The sequence below is a fragment of the Centroberyx gerrardi genome, chromosome 8, assembly GCF_048128805.1.
Source record: "Centroberyx gerrardi isolate f3 chromosome 8, fCenGer3.hap1.cur.20231027, whole genome shotgun sequence".
Taxonomy (NCBI): Eukaryota; Metazoa; Chordata; class Actinopteri; order Beryciformes; family Berycidae; genus Centroberyx; species Centroberyx gerrardi.
Genome location: NC_136004.1, coordinates 8,783,790 through 8,803,571, shown reverse-complemented (window position 1 = coordinate 8,803,571; position 19,782 = coordinate 8,783,790). Strand labels below are relative to the sequence as shown.

General features: G+C 46.4%; 1 protein-coding gene across 1 annotated transcript; it reads left to right on the top strand.

The window, feature by feature from the left end:
- The first annotated feature begins 527 nt into the window (after nt 1–527).
- On the top strand, nt 528–14,079 carry lrp13a (low-density lipoprotein receptor related-protein 13 a). Its single transcript, XM_071922276.2, has 19 exons — nt 528–585; nt 781–936; nt 3,285–3,500; nt 3,708–3,937; nt 5,328–5,457; nt 5,892–6,076; nt 6,548–6,739; nt 6,901–7,108; nt 7,449–7,632; nt 7,796–7,997; nt 8,836–9,000; nt 9,405–9,605; nt 9,982–10,531; nt 10,852–10,971; nt 11,605–11,712; nt 12,025–12,258; nt 13,002–13,389; nt 13,857–13,962; nt 14,056–14,079. The coding sequence occupies exons 1-19, from the start codon at nt 528–530 to the stop codon at nt 14,077–14,079; spliced, it is 3,657 nt and encodes a 1,218-aa protein (XP_071778377.2).
- Nucleotides 14,080–19,782: the final 5,703 nt, after the last annotated feature.

Below are 19,782 nucleotides of genomic sequence, written 5' to 3'. Positions count from 1 at the left end.
AAACATGCTAGCTACGTCGGAAGTCTTAATCCCGCCTCCTAAAAAATTATTGGAGGATTTTAAGCAGAGATAGGCTCAATAATGCACAAGACTGGCTCGTGTCAGTGACAATCCTTATTGTTTATTTGACAGCATGGTTTGTTATCTGTCATTGGAGAGGGTTTGAAGCTACAGCAATTTTCTGTAGGATTTTTTTCTCCATTAACTAAAGAAAGCATTTTGACAGGCCAATAAATCAATACTTGCAGCATTCTGCAAAACAGAACTATAGCCTAGATTACAAGCACACAAACTCACTCGTATATGTTTATTGTTTGAAGATTATATTCTCCAACACGAGTTTACATTGACGTATTGCCCATAAAAACTGGTTGTTCATGATGGTCTCTTGAATATTCGGCAAGCACCAATAGCTCCTCCCCCCATTCAGGCGTTCAATTAGATTGTATTGACCTCACCTGGCAGCATTATAAAATGCAACAGTAAGCACTTTGTAACATTTGGTCAATTTTATTTTATCTGTAGCTATGAATGTATGTTTGTTTCTTTGTGTAGTGATATTGCAGTTATCAGGGTCCTTGCAAGGTGAGCCAGGTGTAGCAAAAACTCTTACTTTCTACACAAATAACCTGATTAGACTGTAATCATTTGAATGTATTATTCAATTAGTATTAGTATTTCTACAAGTTCAGACATAAAATGAGGGTCATATCAGCAGTTGAAATCTTCACTATTACACTGAATTAATTTTGTCCTTTTCTGCTCACTTGATCCTAACAGTTGTGTCAGCTGGAAGCACTCCCTTGAAGTGTGGCCTGGGCTCCAAGCTGTGCAAGGATGGCTCAGAGTGTGTACTCTACAGCCACGTGTGTGATGGAGAGCCCGACTGCAGGGACGGTTCAGATGAAGAGGACTGTGCATTAGGATGCGAACAAGGTACTAGATGGTGTCCACAGATGGTGCATGGTTGTGACCTGAGCTGGGTCAAATGGTATCTGTAAATACTTGTTGTGGTTTGTTTTAGCCTGCTCAGCCAGATGGGTGACGCAAGGTTTTCACCTGGCAGCAACAAAATATGATTTGACCCAGGTCTGCTTCACACTCCTGACTCTTGAACCACATGTACCCCCACTAGCCTAACAAATTCTGCTAGAAACCTTTCTCCTGCGTCTCCCCAATAGGTCTCTCTCAGCCTTCTTGCTCTCTCAAATAAGAAAAATACTAAGGGCTGTAAACGATAAACAAGTGGGTTTCTGGCAGACGTAACTGTGCAAAATACATCCTCATATTAGGGATGTGCAAAAGTTAAAAAAAAAAAAAATTTCAAGGTAAACTAGTCTGGTGGTTGTCCAAACAATTAGTTGAGTAGTCGGTCTCAAGAAAGGCCTGTATTAGGCTGTACTGTGGATAGGCAGTAAGATATTCCTGGTCTATTCCTTCCTTTGTGCTCCTGTTGAACATAAACCTGCAGCTTTGGTCTAGTTTACAATTTCTCTGTGATTACATATTTTAGATGAATGATGAAACTTTAATAGGGCATATTTAAGACGGCTTTCCACAACCTTTATAAAACTGGTGGGATTAGGCAACTTTGGCATTGTCACAAAAAAGATGAATAGGCAGGTTCAAAATATAGATTTAGGCCATATTGACTTCTATCAAATTAGGAGACATGAAAACACTAGTAACATCGTGTAAAATATACTTTGTTAATCAAAATAAACCTTAGGTCCATGTCAAGAATGAAACAAAAAACGATCAATAAGCCTAGTCAAATAGTCTGTTGTTGACCGACTAGTCGACTGCTCTGGCCTATCCCTACCTCATATTCTGTTGTAACCATTTTGTTTTCCCACTTATGTTTCAATGCTCTGTGTAACTTCTAAGACAGAACGATTTGAATCCAAGCACAGCTGATCTCTATTAAAACTTTGCCTAGGTGGAAACCACTGCGTGTCTGTTTATAATGTCAAATGTTGCCTCCAACCCAACAGGCCAGTTCCAGTGTGCTCATGGGAAGAAGTGCATAGACCTTAGCCAGGTGTGTGACGGTGTGCCCCAGTGTCAGGACCGCTCTGATGAACTGGGGTGTATGAAGAAAACGGAGGGCTGCGTTCACCAGTGTGACGACAAGAGCCGCTGCTTACCTGCCAACTTCCTCTGTGACGGGGAGAAGGACTGTTTGGATGGCTCAGATGAGGCCAACTGTGGTAGGTTGTAACGATCTGAGGATGGAGCCTTAGTTTATTTAACTCATTTGCACGTACTAATGGGAAAAAAATATATTGTGCAGCTAAGATGAACCATATAGGCTTGAAAAATTGCCTCAAAAGAAGAAAAGTCAAGATACAACAAGACACAACTCAACTGGATAACAAACAGTGATGTAGTGGTAAATAAAAAGGCTGGCAAACTAACCTTTAGTAAGTGATCATCATAAGCTGACACAACCACCAATATAAACAACATTTTCATCAAGGCATTAATTAGTTTTACCCCTTAAAATACCCCATCATGCAATTTACATCACTTTGACACTACTTGGATGATGTATGCTATGAATTTATGCCATAAAAAGATTTATCAGGCTAAAAAGGTAGGTAGAGTTTAGGTGCCACTCCACTAAATCCCTGATAACAAATCAAATGGCAACAAATACCAGCAAGGCCATAAATAGTCTAACAAAATGCATAACTGACATGTAAGGAAAATGATAATGAGGCGTCTCCTGAAGGAGAGGAAGAGAGGGGGAAAACATCACACATCTTGTAAAAATCATGTTTAGTTTGATTATCCGTCAACCCCCTGCTACAAACATTGATTCCTTCTTTGATGATGAAGCTTTGAATCCTAATGTTCATCCTCCTCATATGGCTCCTGAATCAGAGGACACGGAGGCAAGCGAAGATGAGAGGGGTAAAGGGACCGGCACGACCTCTGTGCCTGCCGGCCCCGCCAAGTGTCCCCTGGGCTCCATGCTGTGCAAAGACAACAGCGAGTGCATCCTCTACAGCCACGTCTGTGACGGAGAGGCAGACTGCAGAGATGGCTCAGATGAGGGGGAATGCTCATCAGAATGTCAAACAGGTAAATGAGCGGGTTCATCTTTTACCACATGAACATTTAGCAGGGGTTGTCAATGTGACTTTACTGCCCTCTGGTGAGCTTTATTGTTTACTGGCATTTCTATTATAGCCCATCAGACTCAAATGGCCCCCACAGTCATCAGTGATTTCTATGTGCAAACCCCTGCCACTGTCCTAACTAGTCCACGTGTGCCTCAGGCCAGTTCCAGTGTGCTCATGGGAAGAAGTGCATCGACCTGGGCCAGGTGTGTGACGGTGTGCCCCAGTGTCAGGACCGCTCTGATGAACTGGGGTGTGCCGAGCGTGTGGAAGGCTGTGCCCACCAGTGTGACGACAAGAACCGCTGCCTCCCTAACAGCTTCCTCTGTGACGGGGAGAAGGACTGTTTGGACGGCAGCGATGAGGCAAACTGCGGTATGTTGTCATACGTTGAACTAGGAAAAAGACATCTAACTGGATTAAGACTCACTGAGAGGTTTATTTGGCAATGTGGCAAAGATCAGTGAGTGACAAAATTGAACATATCATCAGGGTTACTACACAGGAATCACTGTCCATGCTTTCCAGACCTACTTATATAGGAACCCTGTGTAATGCTGCCCTTGCCCCCCCTCTCTGTAGCTGATGTGGACTGCAGTGACAGTGAGTTTAAGTGTACCAGTGGCCAGTGTGTGTCGGCCACCATGCACTGTGACGGCCACCCAGACTGCTGGGACCGCTCGGATGAGGAGAGCTGCACCAAACCGCCGGTCTGCACCACCAAGCGCCTCTGCCCTCAGAGCAAGGAGTGTCTGGTACAGGAGTGGATCTGCGATGGAGACCAGGACTGCAAAGATGGCTCCGATGAGAAGGTGGGCGTTGGGATGCATTTGCATCAAAACTGGCAGTTGGTATTGGCTGGGCAAAAGTATAAACATTTCTCCAACAGTTCAATGTTTTAAAGGTTTTGAGTTATAAGCTCTGAGGATCAGAAAATGCAATCCTATAAGCTCATCAAATTGCAATACCCGAGAAGGTTGAAGGACCATATTCATGCCATATTCCCTTAGCTATATTACAATCAGATGTGGAGCAATTCAGTACATGTGTATTTGTCAGTTTTTAATTTATTGACGTCAGTTTTTTCAGTACAGTGAGGGGGGAAAGGTGTTGGCACCCATTCAATTTCTTAGTAGGAAATGCAAAATAATTTTAGTAATTACTTGCATAAACTTTACCACAACATGTTTGTGCATAGGTGGTTAAATTGTAACTTAGACAATGAATGTACTTCCATATAATCTTACTTGATTTATTCTAAGTCCTTGTGCTTGGTAATGCAAATTTTCAAATTCCCTATGGACAGGTCAAGCCTTGTCTCACTGAGCTTTAAAGACAATCACTAGAGGGCGACATGACTTTCCAGACAGCAGTAGCCCATGTTAGCAGAGGTTGGCAGGCAAACCTTAGTGCTGAATTGTTGATGGCACTACGTCTCCATTTGGAATAGCAATAATGTTTTGACACAACTGCTAGTTTAAGTGCTTATTGGTTTATCTATTCAAAGATTTGGGGGGACTGAAATGCATTTCTCAATTTGTAAGCAAAGACTAGCGCTGCTGGGTAGCTCAGCTGCACCGAAGCTGGCTGTATTCACATTTTATTTAGTTCACTGCCATAATGATTGAATTAAGTGAAGCAATTGAAAGCGGTCAAAATGATCAAAAATGCATGAGGCAGAAATGTATGTGGATGAGGTGATAAAAAAACACAACTTGGGACTTAAAATGCAGCTATGGAGCTGGTAGGGATTCAGTGTTTTCTGCAGTGGTCTCTACAACCACTTGGCCTCCCTGTTGCCTCTTATAATTTTCAGAGATGTATGAGGGTCAATTCAGAGGGTGAAAGATCAATTTAGAAAACCATGATGCCAGTTAAAACAATGATGGCACAGAGGCTGTAAGGCAAGTTGAAGTTAATCAGATCTCTATACATGTTACTCAATACTATGGGTGCAGGAAAGTGACTGTCCATAAACTGTTCTTTCAACCATCTCAGGCAAGATGTTTCCCACTTTAAGCTGGAGATTTTGTCTCACTCCAATTTACTTGTTCTTCTACACTAAATTTCCATGTGAAAGGTGAGACAGTTTGGTACTGGTAGGCTAATTTCTTTTGTACATTTATGCTGCTTTTGACCTTAAGGTACTGAAATGTCAATTCCATTAACATTGTGAAGATAACCCATTGATTACTCTTTCAGGACTGTCCTGTGACTGCACTGAGCTGTGGGGCGTTCCAGTGGTCCTGTACCTCCAAGACCAAGTGCATACCCACAGCCTGGAAGTGTGACGGCATGAAGGACTGTGACGACGGCAGTGACGAGAATGAGTGTGAGTAGCTTATTTGCACATTCAAAATGACAAATCAACTAAACAAAACTCAACAGTGACAATGCATAGATGGCAAGAGAACCCGTTGCAACCAAATTCAGTAGATGAGTGTTGCATGTTCTGTATATATTGTCATACAAATGGAATTACTGGAATCAGTGGAATCAGTTTAACTGCCTGCTGCATTTGCATGTACTGAAAATTGACCTTGGTTATTAGTGTACATCGTAAAAGTTCAACAGAATAAACTGACATTGGCAAGCACACTATACATAAGAGACAAGAGACTGCATTTATTTCACAGTCCACAATGAAACAAATTGATGTGGTTACAGTATCTACAAATGAAATTTACACACATGTTTTTAGTTGATGGGGATAAATTCCTGAATTTAACATGAAAATAGTGAGTTAAAGTGTGTGTGTGCACCCAGGTGGAGGGTCGACTTGCCTCCCTCACCAGTTCCAGTGCGGCAGTCAGGAGTGCCTGGATCCGGCCCTGGTGTGTAATGGGATCACCAACTGTGCAGACGGCTCAGACGAGGGAGGGAGCTGCCAGACCGAGTGTCCAGAGAGCAGCCGCTGCTCCCAGAGCTGCTACAGCACGCCACAGGGAACAGTGAGGATCCTGCAGCTCCACACTAGCCTTACTTACCTTGATGTTGACTTGACAGTGGTGGTAACCTAGAGTTAGAGAAGCAGGCTTGTGATGAAAGGTTACAGGATGAACTGGGAAAACCTGGACGGTGAAAGTGAATGAGTAATGCGCAGCCCTTCCTCAACTATTGTCAATGTCCCCATGAGTAATGCACTTAATGCCCAACTGTTCCAGTGGAGCTGCTCTATGTGGAGGACAGAATCGACCATGATTAGAAATAAATGAACAAACGAATAAACAATCTAGTGATTTTAAAAATAAATAAAAAACAGGTTGTGCTGATCAGCTCCAAGTATGAACATGGCAAGCTTTCCTTGGATCAAATAAAAACTGATTTGGTGTATGTGGTCAGTATAGTAACTTGTCCACTCATCAGTGTTTAATGAAGATGTTGCTCCTCTGATTGACCTGTGTTTGGCGTTTGCTATGCAGAGATGTGGCTGTGCAGCAGGCTTCAGGCTCATGGAGGACGGGGTGAGCTGTGTTGATGTTGATGAGTGTGAAGGCCGGCGCCCAAGTGTGTGCAGTCAGCTGTGTGTCAACAGTCAAGGCTCCTACCAGTGTCAGTGCCACCCAGGATATATTATGGAGGCGGATGGACACCACTGCAAGATCACTGGTAAAGTGATAAGTGTGATGGTTTCTTTAGGCACTAAGCAATTTTTTTGGGGGGGAAGCATTCCAGCAACAAAGTGAAATACGGGGTCAAAGGGCACATTGAATGGGACCAAGAGAAACCAGAGCCGTAATAACATTCTCTTTCTGTCACGATCTCCTCAGTTGAGCCCTTCCTGCTGTCATCGGTCCAGACAGATCTCTTCCTGTTCGGCCTGCGCAGCGGCAGCCTGGACGTGTTGTCTTCCTCGGCCAAGAAGGCCATCCTGTCTCTGGACTACGACTGGAGGGAGCAGAAAGTCTTCTGGGTCAGTCTGGACTCTGAGAGCATCAGGTGGTCTTCGCTGGACCAGAAGACCAAGGGAATTCTAATCAAAGGTTGGTCCAACACAAGCACAGACCAGAGTGGTTAGTTGAAGAACATGCATTAGCCTTTTGAAAATCCATTGGGGTGGTGATCCTGGCAAATGTTATTTTCCTTAAAGTGGTCTAATATTTAAAAAAAATACATTAGATAAGAGCATCAGTTAAATGTCTCAAGTGTAGAGTGACTTAAAATGACTTAACAGCTAGGTGTTCAGTGTCTTTGCTCAAGGGTGCTTTGACAGGACATGTGGCTATTAATAGACACCCACTGGCTGTCACGGGAATCAAACCTGTGACATACGGGACAGTCTGTAACCACAAGCCAACCCTGCCATCCCCTTTCTCTCCACAGGTGTCAGGTCTGATTCTGTAGCAGTGGACTGGCTTGGCAGGAATGTGTACTGGATCGATGGGGTGACTAGTCAGATTGTTGCCGTCCGACTGACCACAGCCACTGCCAAAACACTGGACCACAGTGTCATCCTGGATGAAGACTTGGACCAGCCCCACTCTCTGGCGCTGCTGCCACAAAAGGGGTCAGTGTTGTGCAGCCTTGTACACCTTGACAGACCTATGAATGTTCTAGGATTTATTTATTTTGATGAGAAGAACAGCACTTTAAAGCAAACATGTCTTTAGTTGGCCTTTTAGTATATTTTTTGTTACCGTTTTCTGTTTTTTTTTTTTTTTTTGTCCCAGGCTGATGTTCTGGTCAGAGATTGGTAACGTAGTGAAGATTGAGCGGGCTGGGATGGACGGGTCGCAGAGGAGGGCGGTGGTCAAGTCCAGTCTGGGCTGGCCAGGCGGCGTGGCTGTGGACACCATCTCAGACAGAGTCTACTGGACAGATGAGAGGCTGAAGGCTATAGGATCCGCCACGCTGGATGGAGATGACATCCAGGTAGACCAAATGGGGAGGGGAGAGTCGTCCTCTGGTTGTTTTCAGTGTCTGTGAGAGAAGGCTTGACCTCTCCATCGGGAATTTAGTACATGGAGTTAGACCAGAGTGATTCCATGTCTATATGAAAACAGTTTCCTTTGATTGCAAACAAATTCATCTTGAGCAGCCCAATTTTCATATTTTATAGCAATGAAATTCATTGCAAGTTAGGTTAATCAATTCAAAAATGACTGTTCTGGTTAAGTTCATTTAGTTAATAGTTAATAAGAAATTATTTTCTCAACATGAATGCAATCAGCAGGAGTGCTGGTGGGCACATTACCTCCCAAATCACAAACTGTCCAGTAGGAGATTATGTACTGTACATTAATCAGACAGTGGTCAGACTTGCATGTTAATCGGTTTGTACAGACCACGTTAGTATGTATAGTTTAAGCTAGTTTGTATAGACAACATTAGTGTGTGTGTGTGTGTGTGTGTGTATATACTTAAAAATGATTGATTGATTTAAAAATCAACACTACAGTCAATATCAAAGTGAAAAATGTCCTCATTCCTTCCCAAAAACTATAAATGGCTCCACTAGTATGGTGACGACACAAGTGGCACTTGTAGTTCAGACTGAAATGGAATGCACCACCGCAGTACACTGGATGCTCTTCTAGTTCACTACTCTTCATCTATAGCTGCATTCATACTGACTACCAAACTGCTTGAAAGCACAAAGCTATAGAAAATTGAATTCATATATGTAGTTTGCCAATTGTAGTCTACGATGTATATATCGTGTGTAGATAAAATGTGTGTGTATTTGACTTTTCTATTCTGCCGTATTCAGATCCTACAGATGAAGGAGACCACCAACCCATTCTCCCTGGCTGTGTTCAATGACATGCTCTACTGGTCTGATGCCAAGAAGCGGACTGTGCAGGCCGCCCATAAGATCACTGGCAAAAACCGCCAGGTTCTCCTCAAAAGGCCAAGACAACCTTTTGGTGTGAAGGCAAGCAAAATATTCCTCATTAAGGATAGTTGGGCAGGGGTGGAAATAGTAGCGATATAATACTCAAATGAAAAGCTTTTACTTGAAATAAATTTGATTCAAGTAAGAGTACTTGTGGAACCTATTCAGAGTAGCTTGCTAAAAATTACTTTGTATGTTTGAAAACTTTCTCCAAATATCAATGATTACTAATTTTTAGCATGGTCCTTTGGAAATGATGTAATGGGTTATGATTAAGCCTTGAAACAAATTACTTTCTACTGCTGTAGTTGGTATTAATCTTCTTGCATGCATCATTGGCTTTGCTTTTGTTATGACACTCTTGCTGGGAGCCTAATTAAGGTAGCTTGAATGCTGATGGATCTTGACGGCATGCCTTTTCCCCTACCATGCCTTGGTTGCAGATCATCCACCCGTTGCTACAGATGGCCACTGAGAGCCCCTGCGAGAAGATGTACTGCTCCCACTTGTGTGTGTTGGCTCCGGGACCCAAGGCTGTATGCAAGTGTCCCTCTGGTCTTCTACTGGCTGAAGATGGCCTGACCTGCTCCAACCTGGTCAACTCTGCGTTCCTGCTGATCCTGTCTCCCTCCACTGTCACCCAGGTCTTGCTATAATGCATAGTTTCATTCTAATTTGCACAATATATACATTGGTAATCCCCAAGGGGAAATTTGGTTGCTATCACACAGCAGCTAAGATGCAGTCTATACATTATGAGACAGAAGTCCAAACCCTAAAACGTGCTTAATGCCTACGAAAAAAACAAAACATAAAAAGCCAACTCTTAAAGTGATCTACATTGCTCTAAATGTCTGGTCATCACCCACCATCAGTGGCCTACTATGATCATGAAACCAGGACATCAGTTGTGCATGTGTGGTGGCTATGGAAATCATAACTTTGATTTTATCACATCAGTGTATGAATATACCCCTCTATTTTACTAATTGATATTTTAACCGCTGATGTTCTCTGTAGATCTACCTGCAGGCCCGACACACAGCAGTAGAGCTGAAGGGCTGGCCTGAACACCTGGCCCTGCAGCTGCCCAACGTCAATGAGGCGTCCATGTTGGACTACAGCCTGCGGGACCACACCCTGTTCCTGACAGATGGTGGCACCACTTCACTGGGCCTCTTCAAGCTGAGGGACACGGACCTGGCCTCTCGCGGCCAGCTCCTCAAACTCCTGGGAGACTCGATCACCGCCATGGCCCTGGACTGGATAACACTCAACGTCTACTGGAGCAGCAGCAAACAGCCACGGCTGCAGGTCACCTCCGCCACTGGTGCACACACTGCTGTGCTGATCAAGGACGATATCGGCGGTCTAGAGTCCATCGCCCTCCACCCTCCCAGTGGGAGAGTATGTTTCATTAACGTGGGTCAGCAGGATGCAGGTACCCTGGCCACTGTAGAGTGTGCCCACATGGATGGTGCTGAGCGAGGCGTAGTGTGGAAGGACGCTGTCCAGCCCACATCTTTGGTCTTCTCCAATAATGGGGATCAAATCTACTGGGCTGATACCAGTAAGGAGTTTTCTCTTTATGGTTGTAGAAAATTCTAATTGAACTAATTTCCATGCATCATGAGTTCAATTCTGAAATGCTAATTGTCCATTTTGCAAAAAACACTCAATGTCTAAAGTTCATCAATCTTTTTCAAAGAGGATTTGGTCTGTAAAAATCACGTGGAACCATTTAGTCAGTCCCATTTTAAGTTTGAGCTATGAATCATTTTGTGTGTGTAGGCATCACATTTTTCAATGGTGGGTCTCATTGTGGAATGAAACTCTTCATATTAACAAATTGGTTGTCCTAAACACTAAAACAAACCAATTGTTTCCCAGGTTCAGGGGTCATCAGCTCTGTCCAGCTTGATGGTTCTGGGTACAAAGAGTTCAAGGCTGGTGATGGCCTGGCTGCTCTGGCACTGAGTGATGACATGCTGCTCTGGGTGACAGTCAGTGGTAACAGTCTTTATATGTATGACAGGTTCAACACCTCATGCCATGTCATGTGTTCCCAATGCCAGCAAGTGGCACTGTTTGGTCAGGAACTATAGTGGATCGCAGGGAACAGCTTCTGGGTCAAGTGACAACTAGGGCCCATGTTTGTTGCATTCATTTATGAGAAATTCAGCATTAATTTTGCTATTGACAAATGCAAAATTTCAACAGTTACCTGCATTACCTTTACAGCTGTATAGGTACATTACAGCTGTTTTTGAATGCCCAAGATTATAAACCTACAGAAAACTTCACTGTATTAAAACATGGCATTTACCTCTAGGCTGCTATACCGTAACTAAATTAATGCCAATCAAAGGCAAATTGTTTTATATGGAATGGAATCAATCATGTTTAATTCACTATACTTAAATATAGTTTTAGAAAAGGTTTCCCTATGCAAACATTAAGCCTAGTCTCTCTGAGCCTGGAATGCAATCATCCAGAGGGTCAATTAAAAATATTATTTAAATATGAGCTGATGTCAGTTGCGAACATCTTATGAATTTCATTGGCATAAAATACTTTGGCATGTATTTAACCCACTGGTGGCAACTTTTGTGGTACCTTGTTTTATGTTACATTCTCCTTCAGACAAGGCCAAGCTCTGGTACAGAGATGAGCAGCAGCAGAACAAACTGTGGTTCGAGGTCAGCACAGAAGTGGCCAGCTTGAAGGCGTACAGCAAGTCCAGCCAGACTGGTATGTGAGGAAACCACACACCAGAACACCTGGGTCACATAGTGGTGTCAAATGATTCTTTAGAGTTCATTATAGCCTGCTTGGAATACAAAAAGGGTAGAGTTTACCACCTCAGGACAAATCAGATGGTGTTAGGTAGGTGATCAGTTGCACAAAAGAATACTAAACTGACTTTGAAATGCTTTTCTGTGGTTGTTCAAACCTTAGGGCAGCACCTATCTTGCATCAAAGCAGGCAAAATAACAAAACCATAATAAAAATTCCAATTGATTAGCCCACGTCTGACAAACACTGACATCTTCTTCTTGGCAGGTTCCAACCAGTGCACAGTAAACAATGGAAACTGCCAGCACTTGTGCCTCGCCAGACCAGGAGGTCGAACATGCAAGTGCACCGACGACCACATCTTGGTGAACGCCACCCACTGCACCCCGGGGCAGAGCTGCCCAGCTGGCAGCAGGCCCTGTCTGGGTGGACTCCCATGCCACCCTGTTGAGAAGTTCTGTAACGGGCATGTAGACTGTCCTGACCATTCAGACGAGAACTGTAAGTCTTTATAGTCCTTACAGTAGCAACAGTCACAGGTGGAAAGAGGACCATAATTTAAGTAGAAGTCATGCTACTTAAAGCTACAATATGCAACTTTCCCCTTGAGGCAAGTGTATCCTAGTCCTGCCCCCCTCCCCTCAAGTTGGTTAAGTTCACACCCAACACTTGTACCTCATTTTGATGAGCCATTTACCTTGAAATATAAGTATCTGCCCTGAGGCTTATTGTAATTGGTAACTGGCACCGTAAAGCCACAACAGGTGTTGAAGAAGCAGAACACAGATAATCTGCAATAAAAACAAACAAACAATGCTGATATTCACTGTTAACTCTGACGTCCCTGCACTGTGGCTGCTAGACACACCTTGATAGCCACAACTAGCTCACTGATGGCTACGGCCGCAGCAAACGGTGTAGGCTACGCCCCAAAACATGCCAAACATCATTGAACAACACATTTAGGTATGTACACACAAGGACACACAGGTCATGTATAATATATTTTATTTACTCTTATTGTAACGTGTTAAAAGTTGCATATTTCAGCAGCAACTGTAATCAACTTATTGTCTAAAAAAAAAAAAAAAACCCTCAAATTTTGACATGGCCCTTGCAAATTATCTGCATCATCATTTAGTTTGGGGAAGGTCCCTTTCTTTTTTTTTTTTTTTTTTTTTTTCCTGCAAGTCCACATGTCCTTGGATGGAAACTTTTCTAGCGTTCCCCTCCTCTTGTCTCAGGTGTCCATCTGAAGCAGGGGACAGGAGCCAAGGCCACTGCTCCTACCCAGCCTCCCAGCTCCTCGCCCCCTCCTCCCTCCCCTCCTCCTCCTCCGCCTGAAGCCCCTGGCCTGACCATCACCACCCTGAACGTCAGCAGCCAGCTCATGAACCTGGACGCCCAGCAGTGCAGCCAGAGTCGCTGCAGTGGCAATGGACACTGTGTAGAAAGCAACGGGGACACCAGCTGCGTGTGTTCCCTGGGCTACAGTGGTGACTCCTGCCAGGACCATCTCCTGAAGACCATGCAGGGTCCCATCGTCTATGGGGCAGCAGGCGTCTGTGCGGGAGTGGTGGTCATTGCCATCCTGGCAGTGGTGGTTAAGAGGAAGAAGAATGCCAGCACAAGGTTTTTCTGATATGCTCACTTAAAGACAAACCCTCCTATCCCACTTAAAAAAAGAGTACAATGTTACTGCACAAGTAAGAAACTTGATATTAAAGAGATGCCCTGAAATGTTAAATTTTAATTTTTCTTCACCAGACGCAATGGGGAGAAGTTTTTTTTTTTTTCCTTCAGCTTCCCAAAAATGGCTTGCTGATAGCATTCCTCATTGAAACCAAGGGGCACAGGTAGCCACAAGTTTGTTGTTGGCTGTGCCAGATGGTGTCAATGTACAATGCTAACAAGCCATTTTAGGGAGATGGAAGGAAAAGTAGAGAGAAACTGGGGGCTATCCCTTAAGTACCAAAAGAAAAGATAAGCCTCCATTTTCATAACAAGAGCCTACTTTAATACTAATATAGCAACAAGTCATTTCTCATTGTACGGAAAGGGTGGCATAGAAACTACATACTTGTATTTCTCTCCTCCAGGAGAGCCAGTCCAATGGTGAAGGAAACTAGTATGACCGACCTGGAGAACAAAGCTGAGACTGCCCCCAGTACACAACCTGCCCCAACCGAAACAGACATGGCAGAGGTAAACTTCCCAGAAACTACTGTAGCTTCAGCAGCTCCCAATTTATTTTACTGTGCTTATGGGATGACAGCATGACTTTCTTTTTCTTTACAGGAAGTGGTGTCTTCTGTGGAATGAGGCTGATTTATGTGCAACTTGTTTTTCTGTTTGAATAAACATGCTGCATTTTCAACTTTTTTCTGTGAAGTTATTTCAGCATTGTGCACCCATCAGTTAGACCACCAATGGTGTATGGTATATTTGTTAACGTGGAGACTGTAGCATGTATAATGGCCAGGTTTTATCTGAATTACACCACTGATTTGAATATTCCACTGAATTTTAAGTAAAATTGTTCAATTTAACTTACTGCCTCACACATGCTGTATGATACGAAATACTTTATTATTAAACTGAGTGCCACCATACATATAGGACAGACAACAGGTGTGCTGTGTTTAAACAACACGCCATACTTTGTAATGAGTAGTTGCTATTCTGCAATGAATCTTGAGGGGCTTTGATGCTCAAATTAACCAGCAAATAGCCTACAGCTTTATGGTGGCAAAACAACTTGGTCTCATTTTGCATGCCACCCTGGTGTTTACTGGAGAACAATCTTTTAATTTTTTTAATGAGTCTTAAAGGGTGTGGTTAATGATGTGGTTTTCTGTAGTTACTGCTGTCAACTTTATCTTCAAAAAGTCTAACTTGTAAGGAACTAAGAAAAATGGCTTTCAGATTGACTTTATTTTACATGTTATGGGTTTCCTAGGCCTTAGGGTCATGAAACATGTTCTGCCTATAAAAGGCCTGATACAGTCAATTCAAGTTGATATAGGCTATTTACAAGCAATTAACAAGTAAACTGGAGTATCTAAAACATTTTGTTGTCCACCATTTGAAAAGTGACCCTTGGGTTTTACAAAATGATTGGTTGCATAAAAATAACATATAGTGGGTTTTTGAGTCCTGATTGAGAATATTCACATTTTAGAGTAGATCCTCTATAATACAGAGACAGTGAAGCAACAGATTTATAGCATTTTATAAATTGACTCATCTCACTACCACTTCCCCAATATTGTTGGCATCTTTGGATAGTCTGTGTATTGTGTGTTTATCTGATATTAACCATTCCTGTGGCAAACCAAAGTTTTGTTGGTCTGCCTCCACCCCTTACCTCACACCAGAGTCATGCCTGCAGGTAAATGGTTGGTTTTTAATAACTTGTTTGTTCCAGCTGAGAAACAGCCATCACATTTCATTTGTTCACACCCTAAGATTTCTGGTTTTAAAAAGGCTGTTAGATTGTACCTGTGCAGTGTAGATTACATTGGACAACACTGAAGCGCGATGGACGTCTGCTTAGGGTAAAGTAATGGAATAAGGTTTTCTTAGCAGCCATTTTTTGTTATGATTAATACTTTTGTGACTTGTGTGGTAGTGATACCATGCAGTACTAATACTATATTGCTACTGCTATATGCCTGGGAATTTGTATAAAATAACTGTTAGAAATCCTAAATTGGAATATCTGCTGATTTGACTCAAACATTTCAGTAATGATCACATAATCAGAGTTGTGTACAGGCAGTGTTTATATTAATATGGGTTAATTTTTTCAATAGAAGGATGGCAATGAGGGCAGCAATTGTTTTCCTGTGCTGTGTTGACGTCTCCATCGGTTTTCCAGTGAGTAACAATTACTAATTGATAACAGGAGTGTGATTTAACATAGGCATGTCCAGTTTTGAATATTTGTCAAGTCAAGTCAAGTTGATTTATATAGCACATTTCATACGACAGGCGTAGACTCAATGTGCTTCAAAATAAAAAGCGGCAAAGATCATACATGACAAAAACATATAAGATAGGAACATATAAGATAAGAAGGTATTACATAAATAAAAACATATAAAAAAAGATAAAAACATATAAGGTATTACAATAAAAAAGGCATAAGATAAGAAGGTATTATTATTATTATTATTAAAAAGGGAATAATAGTAATAATACTGATTCTAAAATAAAAGTTTTCCCGTTAACCACACTCTGTGACTTTAGAATGTTTTTTTTTTTGTATTTTTCAAGATGCCAACATTGGGAGGAGGATCTTATCAGTTAGATCCGTTTTTCAGACCCTTGGAGCAACCTGAGATACACTACGACTTCTTCATTCCCACCTTCAGAATTGAAGACCCTCCAAAACGCGCTGCCAGACCTCCCCTGCCAGGTCCACGACGGGTCCAAATCAGGAAACCATCTGTGGCATCACCACCTCAGCCCCCAACTCCGGCAGTTAACCCAGCTAGAGAGACCACGTCTTACCAACCTCAACAACCCCCTACACCTCCTGTCATCCCCCAACGACCTAGAGAGACCACGTCTTATCAACCTCAACAACCCCCTACACCTCCTGTCATCCCGCAACGACCTGATCAAAGTTACATTCCCCCTCCCTGTGCCAGTGGAAACTGTGAATACTCACATGACCCTCTGTCCTATCGTCCCCCTCCTCAGTATCCACAGCCCTCAGACCACACACGTGGGGACAGAAGCCAAACTGGTGAGCCTCCCAGACAGCCTGCACCTCCCATTTTTGTTTTCACAGACAGCTCTGGAAAGAAGGCGCCTCGAGTAATCCAGCTACCCTCAACCTCCGGTGCCCAAGCATGGAGCTCCAATTCTGGTGTGCCTACTATGCCTATTTTTATATTTCCTGGGGAACAAAGTCCAGACTCTGGGCAAGGGGAAGTTCAAACAGCTGGGCAAGTGAAAGGGCAAGGTAAAGGTCAAGGGGCAGGGCAGATGGGAGGGCAAGGGAAAGGTCAAGGGGCAGGGCAGATGGGAGGGCAAGAGGGAGGGCACGGTAGAGGGCAAGAGGCAGGGCAAGGGGGAGGTCAAGTGGCTGGACAAGGAGGAGAGCAAGGGGCAGGGCAACCGCATGGGGGAGAACAAGGGGCTGTACAAGGGGGAGGTCAAGGGGCAGAGAAACCGGCAGGACAAGGGGGAGGTCAAATGGCTATACAAGGAGGAGATCAAGTGGCCGGACAAGGAGGAGAACAAGGAGGAAGGCAAGGGGCAGGGCACGGGAGAGGACAAGGGGGAGGGCAAGTGGGTGGACAAGGGGGAGGTCAAACGGCAGGGCAACCAGCAGGACAAGGGGGAGGTCAAACAGCCGGACAAGGAGGAAGGCAAGGGGCAGGGCAACTACAAGGGGCAGGGCATGGGGGAGGACAAGGGGGAGGGCAACCGCACGGGGGAGGACAAGGGAAAGGGCAAGCGGCAGGGCAAGGAGGAGGTCAAGGGGCAGGGCAACCGCAAGGGGCAGGGCACGGGGGAGGACAAGGCACTGGACAAGGGGAGCCATGGGCAGGGCAAGGGGGAAGTCAATGGGCAGGGCAGGCAGGAGGGCCAAGGGCAGGACAAGGGGCAGGGCAAGGGGGAGGTCCAAGGGCAGGGGAAGGGGGAGGTCAATGGGCAGGGCAAGCGGGAGGGCCAAGGGCAGGGCAAGGGGGAGGACCAGGGGAAGGGGGAGGTCAATGGGCAGGGCAAGGGCCAAGGGCAGGGCAAGGCGAAAGTCAATGGGCAGGGCAAGCAGGAGGGCCAAGGGCAGGGCAAGGGGGAGGTCAATGGGCAGGGCAAGGGGGAGGACCAAGGGCAGGGGAAGGGGGAGGTCAATGGACAGGGCAAGCGGGAGGGCCAAGGGTAGGGCAGAGGGGAGGACCAGGGGAAGGGGGAGGTCAATGGGCAGGGCAAGGGCCAAGGGCAGGGCAAGGGGAAAGTCAATGGGCAGCAGGAGGGCCAAGGGCAGGAGAAGGGGGGGGTCAATGGGCAGGGCAAGGAGGAGGACCAAGGGAAGGGGGAGGTCAATGGGCAGGGCAAGGGCCAAGGGCAGGGCAAGGGGAAAGTCAATGGGCAGCAGGAGGGCCAAGGGCAGGAGAAGGGGGGGATCAATGGGCAGGGCAAGGAGGAGGGCCAAGGGAAGGGGGAGGTCAATGGGCAGGGCAAGGGCCAAGGGCAGGGCAAGGGGAAAGTCAATGGGCAGCAGGAGGGCCAAGGGCAGGAGAAGGGGGGGGTCAATGGGGAGGGCAAGGAGGAGGGCCAAGGGCAGGAGAAGGGGGGGGTCAATGGGCAGGGCAAGGGGGAGGACCAAGGACAGAACAAGGGGGAGGTCAATGGGCGGGTCAAACGGGAGGACCAAGGGCAAGGGAAGGGGGAGGTCAATGGGCAGGGCAAGCGGGAGGACCAAGGGAAGGGGGAGGTCAATGGGCAGGGCAAGCAGGAAGGCCAAGGACAGAACAAGGGGGAGGTCAATGGGCAGGGCAAGGGGGAGGACCAAGGACAGAACAAGGGGGAGGTCAATGGGAAGGTCAAGGGGGAGGACCAAGGGCAAGGGAAGGGGGAGGTCAATGGGCAGGGCAAGCGGGAGGACCAAGGGAAGGGGGAGGTCAATGGGCAGGGCAAGGGCCAAGGGCAGGGCAAGGGGAAAGTCAATGGGCAGGGCAAGCAGGAGGGCCAAGGACAGAACAAGGGGGAGGTCAATGGGCAGGGCAAGGGGGAGGACCAAGGACAGAACAAGGGGGAGGTCAATGGGCAGGCCAAGGGGGAGGACCAAGGGCAAGGGAAGGGGGAGGTCAATGGGCAGGGCAAGTGGGAGGGCCAAGGGCAGGGGGAGGTCAATGGGCAGGGCAAGGGCCAAGGGCAGGGCAAGGGGAAAGTCAATGGGCAGGACAAGCAGGAGGACAAAGGGAAGGGGGAGATCAATGGGCAGGGCAAGGGGAAAGTCAATGGGCAGCAGGAGGGCCAAGGGCAGGAGAAAGGGAGGGTCAATGGGCAGGGCAAGGAGGAGGACCAAGGGCAGGGGAAAGGGAAAGTCAATGGGCAGGGCAAACAGGAGGGCCAAGGGCAGGGCAAGGGGAAAGTCAATGGACAGGGCAAGCAGGAGGGCCAAGGACAGAACAAGGGGGAGGTCAATGGGCAGGGCAAGGGGGTGGACCAAGGACAGAACAAGGGGGAGGTCAATGGGCAGGTCAAGGGGGAGGACCAAGGGCAAGGGAAGGGGGAGGTCAATGGGCAGGGCAAGCGGGAGGGCCAAGGGCAGGGCAAGGGGGAGGACCAAGGGAAGGGGGAGGTCAATGGGCAGGGCAAGGGCCAAGGGCAGGGCAAGGGGAAAGTCAATGGGCAGGACAAGCAGGAGGACAAAGGGAAGGGGGAGATCAATGGGCAGGGCAAGGGGAAAGTCAATGGGCAGCAGGAGGGCCAAGGGCAGGAGAAGGGGGGGGTCAATGGGCAGGGCAAGGAGGAGGACCAAGGGCAGGGGAAAGGGAAAGTCAACGGGCAGGTCAAGGAGGAGGTCAATGGGCCGGGCAAGGGGGAGGTCAATTGGCGGGGCAAGGGGGAGGACCAAGGGCAGGGCAAGGGGGAGGTCAATGGGCCGGGCAAGGGGGAGGACCAAGGGCAAGGGAAGGGGGAGGTCAATGGGCAGGGCAAGCAGGAGGGCCAAGTGCAGGGCAAGGGGGAGGTCAATGGGCCGGGCAAGGGGGAGGACCAAGGGCAAGGGAAGGGGGAGGTCAATGGGCAGGGCAAGCAGGAGGGCCAAGTGCAGGGCAAGGGGAAAGTCAATGGGCAGGGCAAGCAGGAGGGCCAAGGGCAGGAGAAGGGGGAGGTCAACGGGCCGGTCAAGGAGGAGGTCAATGGGCCGGGCAAGGGGGAGGTCAATTGGCGGGGCAAGGGGGAGGACCAAGGGCAGGGCAAGGGGGAGGTCAATGGGCCGGGCAAGGGGGAGGACCAAGGGCCGGGCAAGGGGGAGGTCAATTGGCGGGGCAAGGGGGAGGA

Excerpts from the sequence above, each read along its gene's own strand:
- lrp13a (XM_071922276.2), top strand. The coding sequence starts at position 528 with ATGAATGTATGTTTGTTTCTTTGTGTAGTGATATTGCAGTTATCAGGG. Across the intron at positions 10,972-11,604 it reads GCTCTGGGTGACAGTCAGTG|ACAAGGCCAAGCTCTGGTAC; the intron begins GTAACAGTCTTT and ends ATTCTCCTTCAG. Across the intron at positions 13,963-14,055 it reads CCGAAACAGACATGGCAGAG|GAAGTGGTGTCTTCTGTGGA; the intron begins GTAAACTTCCCA and ends TTTTCTTTACAG.